This window comes from Pantherophis guttatus, chromosome 1 (assembly GCF_059756535.1).
Source record: "Pantherophis guttatus breed Tessera chromosome 1, ASM5975653v1, whole genome shotgun sequence".
NCBI classification, from domain to species: domain Eukaryota; kingdom Metazoa; phylum Chordata; class Lepidosauria; order Squamata; family Colubridae; genus Pantherophis; species Pantherophis guttatus.
In genome coordinates this window covers 116,711,962-116,732,292 of record NC_142063.1, presented here as the reverse complement: position 1 = coordinate 116,732,292, position 20,331 = coordinate 116,711,962, and the positions used below count along the sequence as shown (strand labels likewise).

The following is a 20,331-nucleotide window of genomic DNA, read 5'->3' as shown; positions in this document are numbered from 1 at the left end:
TCACTAGTTTCATTCTCGGTTTTGGGGCCTGACAGTCCTCAAGGTTTTATTTGAGTATTTTGTGCAAGATTGGTGCTTAATATTCCACCTCATTTCTAGGATAATCTTTTGATGTATGTGCAGCAAACTTGATATATTGGATGAGCCAGGAAAAAATATTGTCTCTCAGATTTAAATCATCTAGGCCGAGGGGATCCCAAACTCTTCAGATGCTTAACCTCTCCATGACATTTCAGTTTGTTCATTGACCTCCCCCCTTGAATAGTTATTATATGAAATTCATTTAATAAATATTTTATAATAGTACTATGAAAAATAACAATAACAAATGATAGATAAGTGACACCAGTAACAACACACAGCTGATAGAGACAATTCCAGGACATTCTTGTAGGTGACTGATGATTGAACTTTGCATAACACTTCCTTGCCACTAGCCACCTCACTTTCAGGATTAGGGACTGGGGTGGAAACCCCCAAAGAATAATCAACTTTCTATCATTCACTATTGTAATGTCCCTCCCTCTCATAATGTTGTGGGGAGGTTGAGCAAGCATAGGAGATTGCTTTGAATAACAGGTTTGGCTGTCTCTCAGTGTTCCAACTAACATCTCCCAAACATAGAGATGCTAGACCTACTAGCTGAACCTTTTTCTGAACATGGGTCTAAGGACTTTTTTCAGAAAAAATGCTAAACTCATATTTTAAAAAATGCTGAGAAGTAACAGGCAAAGAGGAGACATGCGAGGTGAAATGGGAAGTAACTGTGGAAGCTCTGTCTTTCTGGAGTTGTATTTGATGTTTTTATCTGTTCCTGTCTGCTGCGTGACAGGGAGAACAGACACAGAAACAGGACTTTCTTCCTGCGTGAAACAATGTTTGTGGTTAGTCTTAACCCCACAGCCAAGCTACACATTCCTTTTGTTTCTGCCCAGTTTTCTTTCACAGGTAGACTGATTAGATGATAAGGGATGCTAATTCTTTTGGGGAAATTGTTTCTTGAGGTAAAGAAGCAAAGAAACTGTGGTCTGGAGTGTTGTGCCCATTCCTGAGGAAAACTGACTCAATGTGTCTCAGTTATTGCTAGATTTGATTACTGCAAAGCATTTAGCATGAGGTATCACTGGAAGGGTTTTCAGAAGCTTCAACTGGTGCAAAGGAGTTATGGGTGTTTACCTGTGGGATCATATTATTTCTATCCTGCCATACATCTTTTAGTTGCTAAATATTTATGAGTATAATTACACTTGTTGATAGTTACCTATAATGTCCTAGCTAAATCAAGGATCCCAAGTAGAAGCTCATGTCACACCAGTCTGCCTACCCATTAAGACCAAGCTGAGGAGGCTTTCTATGTTTCTATCCATGGTGGAGGATCAATTGATTGGACAAAGAACATTGTCTATAGACACACCACTGTTTTGGAAAATGAAATTCTGAAGACCTCATTCTCAATTTTAAAGTAAGAAGCAAGCTTTTAATTTGTCAGGCTGAAGTGATTTTAACTAAGGCTTTGTTCTGTCTGCCAGATGTGTCATACTATTACATTTTTATTTCATCTGTGGTCTAATATTGTGAATTTTAATTATCACCAGTTAGACTTAACACACGACCTTGAGAAAAACAAAATACAAATATTTCAATTATGCTTCATACAATTTCAATATGTAACATTGCAGTTGTTCAGTAACACAGCCAGACTCTGACTCTGTTTTTGCATATGCAAAAACATACATATAACTAATATGTATGCAACTGTCAAAAGAAAAATAAATATATTTATGGTTGCATATGGTGATCTTCAACTTTTTTCCAAATTTCAAGTTGACATTGAATTCATGTAATTTCTGGGAAGCATTTCAGGATTGCTCTTTGGAATTATGATAGCTTTGTTTACAAATCCAAAGCTGACTTTATTTTTGTTTAACTGGGATACTGAAATAGGACACACATCCTTATAGGTTCCTGTGAGGGGTCTTCATGAATGAGATCTATGAGTCTCTTTCCCTTTATTTTAAAGAGACTTGTCATTCATTTATTTATTTTGCTCTGAGGGAATTTAAAAAATACATCATTCAGCTCAACAGAATATACAGTATTTGGATGAATGAACTATTAACTTCAAACAGTTTAAGTCTCCAGGAATGTTGAGCTGATGGTGGGGGGTGGGGGTGGGAATGTCACAGGAAATCAAAGTACACCTGGGTATGGCTCCATACCTGGACAGAATTTGCCAGGCCTTGCCACACATAGATATGGGTCCTGAAGTGCTTTCTGTTCCTAACAAGCAAAGATGGTACCAGGTGAGTTCTCTAGGCTTAACCCAGCCATTTTGCCTCAAAACACAAAATCTTTCTGCACACACAGTTAGTATCTGCTCCCTGAGATACTTTGGATCCAGACTTGGGGAAAGAGAATTTCACTTCCTGTTGTGATGTTCTTATCTCTAGGAAGTGAAAAAAGCTGGCAGCAGAAACCAATTCCCTCTCATTACTGAGTGAGGTAATTCTGGAAACAAAAAGACATCCCCATTCTTCTCCTCTGGTTCTTGTTACACAGATGACAGCATCATGACAAACTCTGAAAGAGACAGAAAGCGTCATCAATCATGTTTCTGAGGAGTTCTCATTTTCTTCTCAATCAATATCTCCGTCTCAGGGGGTCTATTTGATTCCCTCTATTCTGGCAATGATTTGGGTGGTTGTTAGTAAAAGAGGAGGGATGTGTAATCATAGCTTTCTAGCAAGAATGAGGCAAGGGACAAAGATCCAAAGCATGGGTGGGCCTTAGGAAGAGGGATAGTGTTATAAACCATCATAGCTGCATCCTAGTCCTTGGGAAAATCACAACAGGCATTACAGCCTATCAGTGTGATAATTCCTTCATGTATAGAATGGACTATATTGTGGAAGTCTTAATCTAGTTTCCTGGCACAATTCCCTCCTCCCTACCAAAATTCATCTGTGTTTATGAGTCCTTAGATCCTTAGGTCCTTAGAACAGATGCATGTCTTGGTGATCACAATATTTTTAAGAGTTGCAGTTCTCGTTTATGTTCCATGGAAAAGGTGCTGCTACTTATATACAAAAGATGATCAAAGGAGATAGTCAACCTTATCCAACCGTGAATTTTGAAATTGGCCCATATTCTCTGATAACTAGTACCAGTAGTTACGAAATTCACTACAGACCATACAAAGCTTCAAAGGGAAGCAAGCAGTGGCCACAATCTCTGCTTCCATTAAAGATGTAATGAGTAGCAAAGGATTATGTTTTTTTAATGCACATTAAATGCATTAAAATGAAAGAGTTCTAGTTCAAACTTGTGCATATCTTTATAGATAAAATTGAAAACAGATGATTACTGTATGGCTCCTACTGGAACTTACAGTTGCAGTGCTATCCATTTCTGGAAACCTGCAGCTTTTCTACCAGTAGACTATTTCTTTAATTTGGTAGGCCTTCTTTAAACAATTGAGCCAATGCTGTCCTGTACTATTTGAGATGCATCTATTCAACATTAAAAAAAAATTGTCTCTGATATAGTGCTTTGTTTCTAGAAAACAGATCCTGCCTTTCAAGAATGCAGTATTTTAAGGGGAAAGAGTTAACAAAACATGTGTTGATTTTTCTTACCATCAAAGTCCACTTTTCCATCTCCATTGAGATCTACATCCTGCAGGATCTCATCCAACTCTTGGGCATTGAGTTGCTCATCTAAGAGAGCAGTCACAGCTTGGCGCAGCTCTAAACTGCTGATAGCTCCATCTCCATCTGTATCAAACTAGAGAAAAAAGGAATTGCCTGAGAACTGACTGCATTTACTTCCCACTCAAACATCTGTTGCGGCACCAGCTCTTTGGAACAATTTCTCCCTGGAAGGGTTTGGAATGCCTACTCATATTGAGATGATATTTAAACACTTGGCTCCTTCCCCAAGCTCTGGGAGAGATTCGTGTCATGCCTACTGGTGTGTAGTTTGTCTTGACTACAGCATATTGTTCCCTATTATGTTCAATTTAACATTTTTCTATATATTTCTTTTTCCTATTTTTAAATGTTGTATTGGTTCAATTGCATGCTATTCAGAGTTTATCTTCAGCAGGCCATCTTTATACATCTAAATTATAAATAAATCTTCCTTTCTTTTTTATTCTCCATCTAATCTTCCCATTCTTATTTTCCTCCTCTACCTCCTCTTCTGAAGTGTATTCAAACTCTCATATCTTGCTATTTTTTCTGTTCTCTCTCCTAAATGACAGACAGTTGGCATGTGCTTAGATAATTGCACAAGAATAACATCAGCATGAGAACTCCTTTGCAACACTGACATTTTGTGTACTGAGGGAGAGGGGATTTAATGGCAGTGCAATTTTCCTTCCCACAGACTTCTTCCTCCCATTTCCTCCTTTATTTTTGAAAAAAATTTTTTAAAAAAATCATGTTGCATAAAATGGACATTGCTACCATTTTTGGAAATGCAATCTCAAGGTGTTGCAACCCTGTTTGGAGTGCAAAGGAGACATGTAGCTCAAGGGCCACTGACCAAGATCATGATAAGATTGTGACTATCATGGGTGCAGAATGCCAGCATAGAATAGAATAGAATAGAATAGAATAGAATAGAATAGAATAGAATAGAATAGAATAGAATAGAATAGAATAGAATAGAATAGAATAGAATAGAACAGAATTCTTTATTGGCAAATTCCTTGTGTGTGATTGGACACACAAGGAATTTGTCTTGGTGCATACACTCTCAGTGTACATAAAAGAAAAGATACATTTGTCAAGAATCATAAGGTACAACACTTAATGATAGTTATAAGGAAATAGTCAATATAAATCTTAAGGATATCAGCAACAATATTTAGTGACTATGCCATGGAATTAATGATTGTCCTTGAAGTTTTCAAGTTAATTAATCAATTACTGTGTGGCCACCCATTTTTTATCTTCCTTTCCTCTTTGACCTGAGTTTGGTTGAGCTCTGCTCTGACAGAAATCAGACTCATTTCCTGATCACAGAAAGAAAATCAAACAATTTCTTAGCCATTTGCTTTTCCTTGCCTTGCTTCATCTGGTTGTCTTACGTACAGACAACACAAGGCTTTTGGAAACTAGCCAGATCTTTGAATGAACTCGAAAGGAAATGTGAGGGAAAATAAAAATAATGCTTAAGGGAACGAAGTCTTTGGACATGATATCATAGAAGGACTAGCCTCCAGGAAAGAAGTATTTTCAAAAGTCTGGAACTATGAATGATGTCATTAAAGGGTTGGTTTTCTGGAAAAAATGGACTTTCTACAATACAGAAGCAAATGAAAGAAGAATAAAAATGTCTTGCCTCATCTCCAGACTGGTAGACAGACAGGTATCATCTGAATATCTTATTTTTATATAATCAAGCATTTTGCTGATGTAGCAAATGGCATATTGAAAGAAACTTAGGGCCTCTTCCTAAAGCAAAAGGGGGCCGATGTGTTGGATGACATGTAGAAGGTAAGAATGGCATCGTATCTTCTCTTGAAATGGCCCAGAAAGTTAACCTAGTGTCTTCCGTCCCATTCACAGTAAGGGCCCCAGATTCCATCATTTTCAGTCTTATCAGCATAAGTTTAGCAGGACTAGGAAGTGGGCCCCTTCTCCCTCAGTTGCCCCCTCTCTATTCCTGGTAAGATTACTCAGTAAGTGTCTCTGTTCTACATATTTCACATCTTGAAATAATTAAATGACCATTGTTATTTAACTTAATTCTTTTCCAGTAATAAAGTAGCAGCATACAGTAACTGTGCTGTATTTTCTACCTAAGGGGGCAAGCATATTTCTAACCAAAGCCTCATTTCTTCCATTTCATAAAATAATTTAGTACCAATAATTAGGGAAATATCATGCGTGGGTTTCAGCACAACTTTACATATTCAGTTCATAACTTGGCTATCATACCTCACGGAAGGCGATCTTCAGCTCCCTCACACCCACCATATGAGCTGTTTCCTCAAGCACTTTGGGTCTCATCATCTCTACAAACTCCTCAAAATCTATACGCCCTCCCACTAAGAGGAAAAATAACAAGAAGTGATTAGTTCAATTAATGGAAGAAGCACTTTTGAATGTGGTAGGAGATGGTGTTACTAGTTATATAAACTACCTTTCTTCAATATATTTATTTTATTTATTTATTAGATTTATATGAAATTAAGAGTTTCATATACATTTAGTAAGTTGGAACAGACCAAAAGCAGAATGCTAATCTAGCATTCTGTTTTCCCACAATAGCTAACTTTCAGAACTCTGTAAATTCTTACCATACCTATAGAAAAAGAATGAGATTAGCATGCTCTTGTGATTACATGATTACCTGTTCTCTAGCAGTTTATACCTATTCCTTTAGCATCAGTTCCATAAAACAAAATAAAAGACAACACATGGGGTAACATGATGATTGAAAGTGTTACTTGGAGATTAACATTTCTTCAACTTTATTGAAATGGTTTATGGGTAATTTAAGAAGCAATATAATGAGCTACGAACATAACTCTGAATCAAATTTACATCTTCTAAATAACATTTCATCCCTATGCATAAATATGATGTAATGTAATGTCTATACATCACATTTCTCTGCTGAGGTGAACTGCACTCGTACCCACTCCTGCTTCTTCACAGTTCTTGCACTGACCTCGGAAGCAGGAGTTTTACAAAAATTATTATCACTTTTCCCCTAAAAGATTTTTATGGAAATTAAACAGAGCTTTTACAAGTCTGCCGTATAGTTCACAGAATAACTGCGACTCAAAACACTTTTGGAAGCAGCACCTGGATATGTCAGTAGAAATGGTGGGAAAAGGAAGAAAATGGAAGCCGAGCAGAGCCACTTTGCATACAACTGAGGAAAAAAAGCAATAGCTTAGCAGCCAGAGACCAATTATATTATTCAGATCTAAGCTGATGTTTATTCTTTTAATTAAAAACATACTAGAAAACCAATTTGATTCTAGAAAATATCATTCTTACTAAACATGAACTATGAAATGTTAAGTCATGCAATCCATTTTGATTTGGGATTTATTTTTGCACATTTAAATGCATATGTATAGGACGGAGCCAAAACATATCCAGCATATATAGAAAAAATGGTGCATATACTGTATGCGTACTCAATTGATACAATTGTGCATTGCAATCGGGACTTGTGAAAGAACCTGAAACTTGAAGAATTGTTAGATGTCTTTTACAACCAGTTCTTAATTATTTTTTCATGTTATCTGCTGCTCAAAAACCTGAGCAGTTTTCTATCAACTGCAACTAAAATTATCAATTGCGAACTAAATCAGGACCCCTGTATACTGAGACTGAGAAACGACCTGATACTGACATGGTTACCTCAGCAGCCTTGTCAGCAGCACTCCATCCTCTGATTATTATTGACTGTGAGCCTTGGAACCTGGAGAAGCACATAAATATTCAACTCACTGCGCATTTTGATGTGCTGGGAGACCTCCAGTAGCTCCATCTCTGTGGGCATGTAGCCCATGGTTCGCATGCAATCTCCCAGATCTTTGTAGCTGAGGAAGCCATCCTGATCCGTATCAAATTCCTTGAAAGCATCTAGCAGCTCTGCCAGGAAAGGCCAAAAACAACAACAAAACACACCTTTGCAGACATGAAGAAAAGATTCCTGCCTTGACTTTTGTTCTCCCATTGGGGATTCAGGAAAGACCCATGGCCTTGGAAGGCAAGCGTGCCCTTGGGGACTGTTACAGCCACAGCCATTCAGAGGTTGCCAGAAACTGGAGAGGTTGGCTTTAAGCCAGGGATGTCAAACTCAAGGCCCGTGAGCCAGATGTGGCCTGCGGGGTGCTTAGATCTGGCCCATGGGGCCATCCTGGAAATGGCGAAGGACTGGTCTGCAATGCCTCTGCGAGCAAGAACAGAGCTTGGGAGGACCGACTACGGCCCTCTCAGGCTCCATTTTCAGCCAGAACAGCCTCCTGCAACCCTCTGCCAGTGAAAAATGGAGTTCGGGGGGGGGCATACACTCACCCACCCCCGAGTTCCATTTTTGCTGGCGGAGGGCTGCAGGAGGCCATCGCAGCCAAAAACTGGAGCTTGGGAGCCCATTTTCACTGGCAGAGAGCTTGGGCTACCACAGGTACTCCTGACATGAGTGATGTCAAGCTGGCCACACCCACCCTGGCCACGGCCACCCCAGCTCCCAAGGTCAAACACAACCCTGATGCGGCCCTCAATGAAATCAAGTTTGACACCACTGCTTTAAGCTAACAAGCACAAGTAATTTTTGTAGAGCTGTACTACCTAGATAGTATGTCTGTCATAATCATTCTGACAAATAAAATTGCCATGTTGGCTAATATGGAACTATCACGACCATTTACAGTTTGCAGGAGAGTCAGTTTATTACCTTAATAAAGTCCTATACATAAAGAATTATTATTATCACTGATTTTCCTTTCTATACTTTCTTGTCTTCTAATATAAATCTTTACCATCTTTCCTCCTTAAATAACAAAAAACAAAAAAAATTCTAAAAGGAAAGCAAATATGCTCTTAAGATAATATTTATTGATAGGCAGGTAGTCTTCAACTTACAACCATTCATTTAGTGACCATTCGAAGTTACCTCACTGAAAAAACAGTGATTTATGACTGGTTTTCACACTTAGGACCATTGCAGCACCCCTATGGTCACCTGATCAAAATGTGATCAAACTTGGCAACTGGCATGTATTTATGACAATTGCAGTGTCCTGGAGTCATGTGATCACCTTTTGCAACCTTTCCCAGTTGGCTTCTGATAAGCAAAGTCAACGTGGGAAGCTAGATTCGCTTTATGACTGCGTAATTCACTTAACAACTGCAATGATTTTCTTAATAAATGTGGCTAAAACAAGTTGTAAAATGGAGCACAACCCACTTAACAACTGCCTTGCTTAGAACAGAAATGTTGGGCTCAATTGTGGTCATTATATGAACACTACCTGTAAACAACATCATAAAGTTTTTAAAATTTGGATTCCCCCCCCTTTTTCTTTTTTTGCAACAAGACTCATTTGGCTACAGGTCTGGAAACTTCTTGATGATTTATGCATTTTGCCTAGTTGATGGCAATTCATAAATAGCCAGAATAAATGACAATGGCTAAACTGGGTCTGTCTCATATTTTTATTTGCCCATCAAGAACTGCTCATCCTCCATTGGTCACTCCCTTTCTTAAAAAATGCCTGGAATACTTACTTAACAAACTAATTTTTGACTAAATCACAAACTAGAATATTCTTTGGTCTGATGAAACTATTTGAAATTCTAAATAATTAAATCAAATTAATTAAATTAATTAAGTCTTCTCAAAAATGGACACTGAAAAAGAACTAAAGTTATGGAAGTGGAGACTGGGAACTGGGTAAATCCATAAAAAAAATCCTTTTGACTGATCAGCAGTGAAAAAGTGAGGACTGCATCTCCCCCTCATGGCCAAAATCCAAAGTCCACCCCATCGTGTTCCCAAAACATTGCCAACTCACCATCCAGTTCCAATGTGGAAAGCTCTCTCTCCTAGAAAAAGATGAAGAAGAAGAGGAGGAGGAGGAGGAGGAGAGAAAAAAAGAGAAAATATCTATTATATATCTCTCTCATCTTTTCTTCAAAAACTAAAAGGTGATATAACAACATATCCCACTTTACCACCTGAAAACCGGAAGTGTACAAAATGTACAAAAGAAGGGAGGGAAAATTAATAAGTAACCTTTATTATAGTTTCAGCCATATAAAGTTAAGATTTAGCATGCTGAAGAAACTTTACTAGAGCTTTTTACCAGCAAAGAAGAATTTGCCAAGAGACACGTTGTCCCTGAAAAAGCCTCCTTTATGCCTATGGAAAGATTGGAGGTGTTCAAATCCCATCAGGATGCCAGGATCTCCCAGTCTGAAGCTGATTTGGTTAATCCTTCTTACTGCTTTCACTGCAGGAAAATCTCAAAAAGTTCTACAAAGCTGAAAAGCATATTAAAAAGGGGAGAAACATTTTTGTTGTCTCTGGAATTTGCACCATTACAAAAAAGGACTATCTCTGTAATGTTTAATGTAATCTGCATAAGATGAAAAGAAGTCCCAAGTGAGCAGAAGTTTTCAGAAAGCATCTTAAATGAACAATAAATAACAAATTGAAGAAAACGTGTCCAAAATAAATGCTGGTAGCTTTGGATTGGTAACAGAGTACAAAATTATGTTTTTCGCAGGATCCAGGAAGAGAGGATCCAGCTTTTACTTTTCAATAGCTTTTAATAGCAATTTTATCTTTCAAACAACGAATGTCGGTGAGGAACACCTTGAGGAAAATACCCAAAACTAGGCTATTGAAAAACAAGAGGAATTTTCAACTTGTGAATAGTTCCAACGTTTATTGAAATTCAAGTCTCATTAGACAAAAACACGAAGTAGAGCAAGCCCCCCTCCTCCCCAAAAAAGACTGTTCAGACACTGGGAGGATTATTTTTTTTTAAACGAGAAGAAAAAGATATATACAAAATTCAGTTATGGCCATTGTTTTACTATTCAAGTCATATTTTCGCTACAAGTGTCCTCAAAAATCCCATCTCTGATTGACATGGGGGAAAGCTTGGATAAAGAGTTGAGGACATTAAAACACCCCCTCCCAAATACTTACATACTTCCACCCCAGGGAGAAATCCCTTCCCAAATTAATCTGCTGAAAATTGGATTAAATGGATTGGAGATCAAGCTCACTTCTGCAGGTTTTCATTTAGGCATGCTGTATCTGGGTCACAGGAGTTCTCACAACCACTAGACTAGATGGTCCCAAAGAAATACAGCAAATTCTAACTCTTGGTTGCCACCTAGTGGTTGCTCATATCTTGGTAGCCCATAGGTACACCTACTTTAATTCACCATTCCAGGTGACTATAAGGCAGCAACGCATAAAGATTTTGCTCATAACAGAAGCTGCTGCTTCATCCTCTCCTGAAGTAGAGACTGCTGAAGTATTTCCAAATAAAAGATCATCTTGGAAATCACTGGACTGCATTTCCCCGTATCTTGTCTACCTACTGGTCAAGCTAATGCAATTTTCTGGCCTAACAAGGTAGCAGATACAGGCTGTCTTTATTAGCAGTGGAAAGTTGATCGTCTGTGTTCAATGGATCATGCCTCTGTTCTTTAGAACATAAGTGGGTGCAACCCTTTCCCTGCATAATTTCTGCCTGTTCTGGTTGCTAGAGCTCTGTGATTACTTGTTGCCTGTTCACTGAAGCTTTGCCTATACAGTAGTATCATTCAGCAATCGATTGCTGATTAGTATGGAACAGAAGAAGAAGTAAAGTTGGGGAGTATTAGTGGATAACCATATTGTAACATTAAACATTAATTTAAATGTAAATTAGCTTAAATCTCTCATAGGAGTTGTGAATATGCATGCATGTATAGGTGGTAGCCCAACTCCTTTCTTCTTTGATAACTTACTCAACCTGCACTCTGGTTAATTAGCTACATAGCCTTATTACAATGGCAGAATGATCATTCCACCCCAAAGTCACTTTAGATAAAATATATCCCAATATTGCCCAATTTGGTTAGTGGTTGCTCTCCAGGGCCCCATTAGTCAGACCATTCACATCACCATTCCTGAACCTGGGGTCTGCAGGCTGCATGCAAATTGAGGCTTTGTCACGGAGCTTCAGTCCCTCCTTGAGGGATCCTGTGCCCACCCACCCACCCTTACTGCCTGCTGGTTTAAAAATTTGCTTTGCAGGAAATGTACTAATTTCTCAACAGCAAGAGACCGCTTTGGAAAATTAAAAGGCTAAGTATTTCAAATCCAGTGAAAGCTTCCTTAGTTACAAAAAAATCCCACGTTCTTGCAAATTACCACTGCTGAAAGTGTAAGTCAAATTCCGTTGAAGTAATTATCCATCCCCTCTTCTTGACTTGCCTTCTAGGTATATTTTTGTCTATTGGAATGCAGTTGTGGGAAGTTTTATATCAAAATATATTTTATTCCTTATATTGTCTCCTTCTTCCCTCAAACATTAACAGAATCCACAATGGACCGAGAATCAGCGTCTCCTCTAGATAATTGGCAGTCAAGATGAAAGTAAGTTAATCAAGTAAAAAGGGGGGGAAATCTTTTACTCAAACTTCCTTAAATCCTCAAATAAGTTACTCGGACCTAATCCACATATTAAAGTCTGTAAACACAAATAGATTTAATTAAAATGGTCTCCCAGCGGAACTGCGTGTTCACAAGAATAAACATCATAGATAACATGTAGCTACACACACTCATGCCCCTCAAGTGTCTACACGTATCTACACATACACATTTCCACATCCAGAATAAGCTCCCTTATAAAACAAGTCTCTCTCTCTCTCTCTACTCCATTTTCTCTGCCGCTCCCCCCAGAGCAAACCGCTTTGCTTTGGGGAATAAATATTTCTCCTTTCCTCACAGTTGTCTGGATTTCATTTTTATTTATTCTTGTGCAAACCCGGCATGAGTTGGAACCCCAAATTACTCTTCTAATACAGTCTTCTAAGGGAAGATATGATTCTTAATAAATCCCATTCTTTTCCATGAATGCTGCATGTACTCTCCAGGCTTACATAAAGATGCTGTTATTTGAGTAGAAGAGCTGAATCTCCTTTTGCTTAAACTATTTTCTTACAAGGGTTGAAGCTAAAGTGAAACTAATGCAGCAGGTTGGTAGCAAAAACTAGCAGTGTCTAAGAAATAAGCTAACACTTGCAATACTAGAAATCCATTTAGATTAACTAACATTTATTTCTGACATTGACATTTCAAAAGTGAGGAACTCTTAATTCACTCAAGAGACAAATCTGTTGCAACTCCTGTTTTAGTGTTACTTTTGAATTATAATCTCAGTTCAGAGATGAAAGTAGTTCTCCCTTCAGGAACTTACTATTTCCAAGTTCTCCATATTTATTTTTCATTGCCCAATTTCATCACTAACTTTTCTTTCCTTTAAGCCATAAGGGACTCTGATTGGAAAATCTAGGCTTTCTTGAATTCTACTTTATAATGGTTTTTATTGAATTTTTTTCAACAGAATTAAAAACAATACAAATTTTGAATTAAAGAAGAATAAAGTAACAAGTACGGTAGTAATAATAAGAAAGTGAAGAAAATACAAAAGAAAAATGAAAAGATTCTAAAGTAGCTTCCAATCATCTTGACAACAGTTATAGACACATTTATATTTTAATAACATTTATATTTAATATTTAATATTTTAATTGGACTCCAAGGTTATATCATATATTGCATGTATTTGAACCCAGACATTTCTGGATTTTTACAAGTGTATCAGGCATGATAAAATGATCTTTCATGTTGTCCACATTTCCATCAACATAAATTTGAAGTATCTACATACATTATTGATGATTTTTCTGGAACTATATACCAACAGTAAATCATTTTACATTTCCCCCCTTGGGTTTGCATGTATGTGTGTGTGAGTATTTAGTGGTTATTTTGACAAACTTCAAACATTCCTAATTTCTTAGGTCTAGGTAAAGTCATTCTAGCTACTAAGGAGTCGTCATCAAAGCATGAGCTCTGCTATTAAAGAGAGGAAATAATGCTCCTTGCCCTCCCTGTTGCTCTCCCTCTATATCACTAGTGCCAGAGTAATAGCTAGAGCGTCTCACATGGCTTGCATATTAAACATTTTGCTGGAAACATCAGTCTTGGATGCCAAGGCACTTCAATGCATTTTCCCAGGATTCTAGTGGCATTAGTGGTAAGGACAGTGAAGCAACACTTCCCACCCCACCATTCTCTGCCACCTCCACCAGAAACCCATGGTTGTTTTAAATCTCAGTAGGCTAAATGGATAGTCAAGGAATAACTCAGTAAATACGGAAGAGGAGACTTTAATGACATGGTTTTACTAGGTCTTGAATCATTTAAATTTACTTCACATTCCTCCCTCCAATTTTACTACATATGTAAGAAGGGGAATACTGGCAAACAGGATCTTCTCCATTCCAGATGCCAAGAGAAAGCCCACCCACCTAACCCCACCACTACTGTATATTGTCATCCCGGCATCTTCCATCTGCAGCGGAGAATGGGCATGGCTGAAAGTGAAGAACTGGGGGAAGGAGTGGGAAGGCATCATAGAAGTGAAACCTCGTCCCCCTCATCCCTCAAACTGCTCCATAGTGACTGCAGCAGCAACAGAGGAGGAACAACATCAAGGCAATAATGATAAAGAGGTAATAAATCAGTGGGTAATGGGTATGGCTGGATGAAACAGGACCTGTATCTAAAAACTGTTGACAGGTCAGAAATGTAGAGCCATGCCAACGATCTGTCAGCCAGGCAGCTTGACAAGTGGCTTAACCGGCTGTTCCAAGCATCACCTGCCTATGCTTACCCAGCCCTGGCTCATTGCATGCTAAGATAGAGTCATTAGTGTTGTTTTTCCTGCCAGCACCGAATGCTTGGTAAGAAGAACAAAGATGGGAGACTCCAGCAGTTCCTCTCCTTAAGTTGTCCTGCATTGCAATCTGCAAGGAGAGCCCCCGTTTCTGGCCTTCTTCCTGTAACAGAATAAAGATTAAGCCAACATGCTTTTCTGCCAGCCGATGGACTGAAGAACGGACCTCTCTAAAGCAACCGTGTGGAGCTTGTCCTTTGCTGGCATTTTTTCAGCTGTTGAAGAGAGTCGGATGTATTAAACCTTGCAGAGACTTGACTCATCAATTTTACCAATTATACACCCTGATGTCCCACCCAACAGGCTGTTCACCGTCCTATTTGGGGCACGCAGCCTCCCACAGAGCCTGGTGAGGTTTTCAGAAAGTTGCTTGTTCCTACTGTTCAGCCCCTCACTCACCTTGCCGAAGACCTTGTTGAGGAAAGGGGAATAGGCCTTGGTTGCAGCTGCATGAGGGTCATCTTCATGCTTCTTGCTGTGCTTGGTATGAGGGCCCGACTGTGAGCTTTCCTGGGAGACAGGGTTTTCAGTTTTGCTGTCCTTGGAGTCACTGTCATGCCTGGCAGGCCGCTTTCCTTGCTCCACTTTGCCCTCGGCCAGGCCCTCTGTCTCCACTGGCTTCTTGTGTGGCATGGGACAGGTGCGTCTCTCTGAGATAGGCAACCTTGTATGAAGTCTCTGAGCATGAAAGCCAAGGTAATCCTCTTAGATTTCACCCCCAGGAAGGAGCAGAGAGAAAGCTAATAAGAGGGGATTATTATGGCAATTTCAGGGCAGGCTTTAAAGCTGTTCTGGCTATAGGTTCTTCCAGGGTTAGAAGGGAAGAGTTCTAGAGTTCCCATGTGGGAGGGGCCGCAGATAGGAGTGAGCCTGTCTGCTCAAGTATACTCCAATTGAGAAAAATATGTTTACCCCCGTCGTACTGTTGAAGAAACACACAGAACAGCACTAGTACAGGGTTAGGACATATGCCTGGAGAGTTATTATTTTTTTTAGTTCCAGACAGCCACTCTTCCTTGGAACTAGCTACCAGAGGGCCAGTAGTAACTGTGATCAGGATAATCACTTCAATCTCTTTCTGCCTGCTCTCTGTAACTGTTCACCCTTCCCTGGTAATTGTCAATAAGATTAAAGCCAGAATTTTCCCCAAAATAACCCATTTTCTTGGAGGAAAATCTAGTTATCCTCATTAAAAGTGATACCTTCTACCACTGTTTTGAGTTTATCTATCAGTGATTCTCCATCACTGAAAAGTCAGATTGAATGTATCTTTAACAGTGGTGTGTACATTTTTTTAGGTTGAAACTGCATTCACTAAGCATAATCATTATGAATGTTGGATTAGCTAGGACCTTGAACTGATAGTGCTGGAGCCAAAATTTAATGGGGAATACCCATTCTCTCTTCTCCCATTCTTCAAAAGCAAGCTACAGGAAGAACCAGAAATCTAACATTTGAGACAAGAGATCTAATCTTATATTTTAAACTTAGTGAACCTTGGTTTATCTTAAAAACTTAAGAAGGTCAGATCTGTATAGCACTTGGACAAGAAACCCCTAGGAAGTCTGAGACTTAAAGCCAGTGATGAAATGTAAAATTTGTTACTACCGGTTCTGTGGGTGTGGCTTGGTGGGGGGTAATGTGACTGGGTGGCTGTGGCAAACTTTTTTTTTTTATTATTTTTAAAAGCATTTTTTCTACAACCTCATCAGCCGAAGAGGTTGTAAAAAAAATGCTTTTAAAAGTAAAAAAAATGCTCTGATGATCGTGCGGCTCAGCTGGGCATGGAGGGGGGGGGCAGGGGTTTTTGCTACCGGTTCTCCAAACCATCCGCCGCCATCGCTACCAAATTGTTATCAGATCGTGTGATCCGGTCCGAACCGGGAGCATTTTACCCCTGCTTATAGCCTAGACTGTATACGAAGAGGGTTTGTCTGTCTCTCTATTATCTGTCCATCTATCTCAGAAAGGGGTACTGGAAATATCACTTCTATATTTTTGCCAATAAAATTAAATGATTGTGTGCATTATGTTACTAACCATGATGCAATGCAGAGTTTAATATGACTTTTTACTTAGGGAAATAATGCAAAATGGTTTGATAATGCTTTTAGTACAAACCATGTTGCTTCCTCTCCTCCCAATGCCCATTCTGTGTACAGGAATACCTGTTTTGGCTGCTTCTGCTTTTCCTCAGAATGGGACAACTTGCCACAGCCAACTTGCCATGGCCAATTTGCCACAGCCAACCCACCACAGCCAACTCGCCACAGGACAATCAACATGGCCAACTCACCATAGGACAACTTGTTGCAGGGCAATTCAACAATTCAATTATTTAAAATAATTAAAATTATTTTAATTTTTGTTATTCACATTTCATTTTGTCCTTCCGTTGGCATCCTTTCTTTAATGATTCTATTCCATTATTTCTTTGATATTTGTATTATTCTTGTTTGCCGTGATGAGTTGTCCTGCGGCGAATTGGCCATGGTGAGTTGGCTGCAACAAGTTGGCTGTGATGAGTTGGTCACGGCAAGTTGTTGTAGACCGGCTTTTCCTACCTCAAGTTTCACAACTACCTAATCCATCCACCATTCTCTGAAGCCATCTCTTCTAGAGTCTCTCCTACATTCCTAATGACTCCAACCTCCCACATCCCAGCCATGCAACACTGTTTTCCCATTGATTCTTCCATATCTCAAATCCTCCCGACCTGCTTTTCGTGGTTCTGGTTCCCCAGTCTCCTTTTGGATTGGGAAAGCAGTTGTTTCTTCCACCTATTTTAGTAAAGAAATAAATCTGTATTACGTTTTTTAATTGGCAGGGGGCACTACATCACTGAGCTCTGAGCAGCACCATCTGTTCTTCAAGAAAAAAAGTGCAGGGTTGGGTTGTTTGGCTTATTTTTGTCATTAGTAATGCCTATATAGATGTTTAATTCAATTCCAAGCAGATGCATTGGAGGACATGGGAATGCATAGATAGCATCTGTCTGCCACTCTTTAAAGCAGCTCAAGTTGCAAACAGGTGCTACAATGCCTGTTTTTAAAAACTTTTTCAGAATCTATTCCTAACCTATTAAAAAAATAAATATTTTTTAAAAGAGTAAAATATTCTTGTAGAGCCAGTTTGGTGTAATGGTTAAGGTATCAGGCCACAAACCAGGAGACTGAGTTCATGTCCCAACTTGGGCACAAAAGCAGCAGGTAACCTCGGCCTCTCTCTCTGATTTTGGTATTGTAAAGTGGCCTTGCCCATTTTTAGGATGGTTTACAAAATATCACAAATATCATATAGCCCATAGAAATTACTAATTCCTTGCAACCCAGGTTTAAAATTGGTTTAAAATTAGCTAGAACTCAGGCTGGACTACCTTGTTTTAAGATAATCTTATCCAATTGGAGAGTCTGAGGGAAAATACTTTTAGCTTCACTGATTATAGTGATATCCAAATTTTCAATTACACCCCCCCCAAAGCTCAGTTAAATTGATTGCTTTATCATTAGATCGATGAAGTCATCACCAGTTGCACAAAGAACAAAAGTTACAGTAATTAAAATGAAAAAGAAGTGATGCTACTTTGATGCTAAAAGAATACATTTGAAAGGTTTATTATGTATTATATTTGCTTTTACATCCTACATTTTGCAATTCTCTGCCCAACGTAGTTTTTCTTGGTTAGACTGAAAACAGATGGCTCTGAATAGCTCATGAGCAGTTTATACCCTGATTCATTTAAAAGCATTTTTCAAAGATCACATACATTACATTATAATTGACTATACTGACACACATTTTAACTGATTAGGCTCCAAAAACCCAAGTATTTTTTTTAGCATACATGGGCATTGGACTGCATTTTATTTCACTTCAATAAAAATATCACTGTTGTATATTTTTTTTAACTGCAGCAACATCTATAGCAACAAATAAATTTCATTCTTGAGTTTAGGAAACTCTTTTCATTTGTGGTTTCTGCATTTTAGTTTTGTACTGAGTCATCCAGTTGTATAATTGTAGTTTGTAAAGACTTCTTTCCTCCTTTCTAGTCACTTTGGCATCAAAAGGATTTATCATAAAGCATACAAAATTTACTCAGAAATAAACATAACTAAGTTCTGTGAGGCTATTCCTGATACATAACAACCTGAATGAACACTTGCATTTTTGCATGCTAGGGAAGATTTTTAAAGAATGTTTTGTATTTTTATGATTGACTGAGATAGCCTTTATATTGTTTATCTTAACATAGGAAACACTTTTTAGCTGAAGCCTGGAGAATCTCTGTTCTTCTTCATTATTTCAATGACTTTGAAGTTTTATCTCAGTTATTTAAAGGAATTGTATGTTAATAAAACAACTTCAAGGGAAGGAGGATAGGTATTTATAGTAGTACGTGTCAATTAGTTTCCATCAAGATGTGAATGTAATTATCAAGTTTCATGAGTGCTGTTATAATATAGATATCACTATTCCTACTTTATTTTTTAGTTTTCTGACCAGCTTTCAACACCTCTCTCCTACAACCATTGATCCACTTACATATGGAGTTGCAACATATAATCACCTTTCATGCCAAATAACATTATATGCAATGATAAAGACTATGATATAGTCTTTAAAAGTTGCAAAACTATGGCTGCGGCAGATTTTGACTGCTTTATGAACTCAATCACTTTTTTATAAATAATGGTTTGCAACATACAGTATTGTATCAGTTCAGCTACTTGTGACTTAGTCAACAAAGTATGGTTAAACAAACCATCAATTAATTACAAGTGTAGCAGATTACTATGGGGTGTAATGGAACTCAATTGAGTTAAGTGGCTTTGCTTCTGTGTTGTGCAGTTTTGTTCTTCCCACCCATCCTCCTATCCGCCATTCCTTTCATAAAACTTAGTGATTGCTGAATGCTGGTCTGAGAAGGCTAAAATAATTATCAGGTAAAAGGGAATAATGAATCTATGTTATGACTGGATGACATTTAAATAAAGCCAAATGCACATTGCTGAGTGCTGAAGATCATGATGCATTTAAAGCAAGAAACACACATTTATAATTATTTTCCTTAGATGGTGGGGGACCGGTAGCTTTTCAGATATGCCTAATAACATTCTTGGCTGTCACTGCATTTTTGTATTTGTCAGCTGGGCTCCCATTCTGAGATTTACGGTAGACTGATCTGACTCTTATCTCAGAAGCCACTGCACATGTCCACATTCCTTCTTTCACATTCTTTCACTTTCTTCTAACTTTCTTTGTTCGCCTGCCAAGAGGTACGGCAGGAATGCTGCCAAGATGTAATCATTAGCTAGTAAGACTGTTTTTACTTTCTTTATAATAAAATGTGTTTATTAGAATATATCTTGGGTTTATTTTCTTAAGTATACTTCAAGGAAAAAGCCACGATCGATTCTCTAATTAAGGTGCAATTACCCAAAAGTAGAATGGGATTAATTGCCACCCTTACATTGGCAACCCCAGTTCACAAGACTAATGTCAAAGGCATCAAGAGTTTGCTAACAACAATTGTTATCACTTTCCTGCTTTCCAGATTTCTTTTGGTTGAGGATATCTCTTAACCACATGGCAAGTTTTATTTGTTACATATACTATATCCAGATTCCTACATTTACTGCATTTAATAAAGGAAGTTTATTTCACCCTTTTTAAAATGCATAAGGTAAAGGTAAAGATTTCCCTCGCACATATGTGCTAGTCGTTCCCGACTCTAGGGGCCGGTGCTCATCTTTGTTTCAAAGCCAAAGAGCCAGTGCTGTCCAAAGACGTCTCCGTGGTCATGTGGCCGGCATGACTAAATGCCAAAG

The 20,331-nt window shown here is 38.4% G+C and overlaps 1 protein-coding gene across 1 annotated transcript; it reads right to left on the bottom strand.

Moving 5' to 3' along the window:
• Positions 1–1,448: 1,448 nt before the first annotated feature.
• CABP4 (calcium binding protein 4) lies at positions 1,449–15,524 on the bottom strand. The gene is made up of 6 exons (XM_034433864.3): positions 14,900–15,524; positions 9,545–9,575; positions 7,476–7,619; positions 5,946–6,055; positions 3,636–3,783; positions 1,449–2,580 (listed from the first exon to the last, which is right to left on the bottom strand). Exons 1-6 carry the CDS (start codon positions 15,131–15,133, stop codon positions 2,552–2,554), a joined length of 696 nt encoding a protein of 231 aa, XP_034289755.2. The 5' UTR covers positions 15,134–15,524; the 3' UTR covers positions 1,449–2,551.
• Between the last annotated feature and the right edge of the window lie 4,807 nt (positions 15,525–20,331).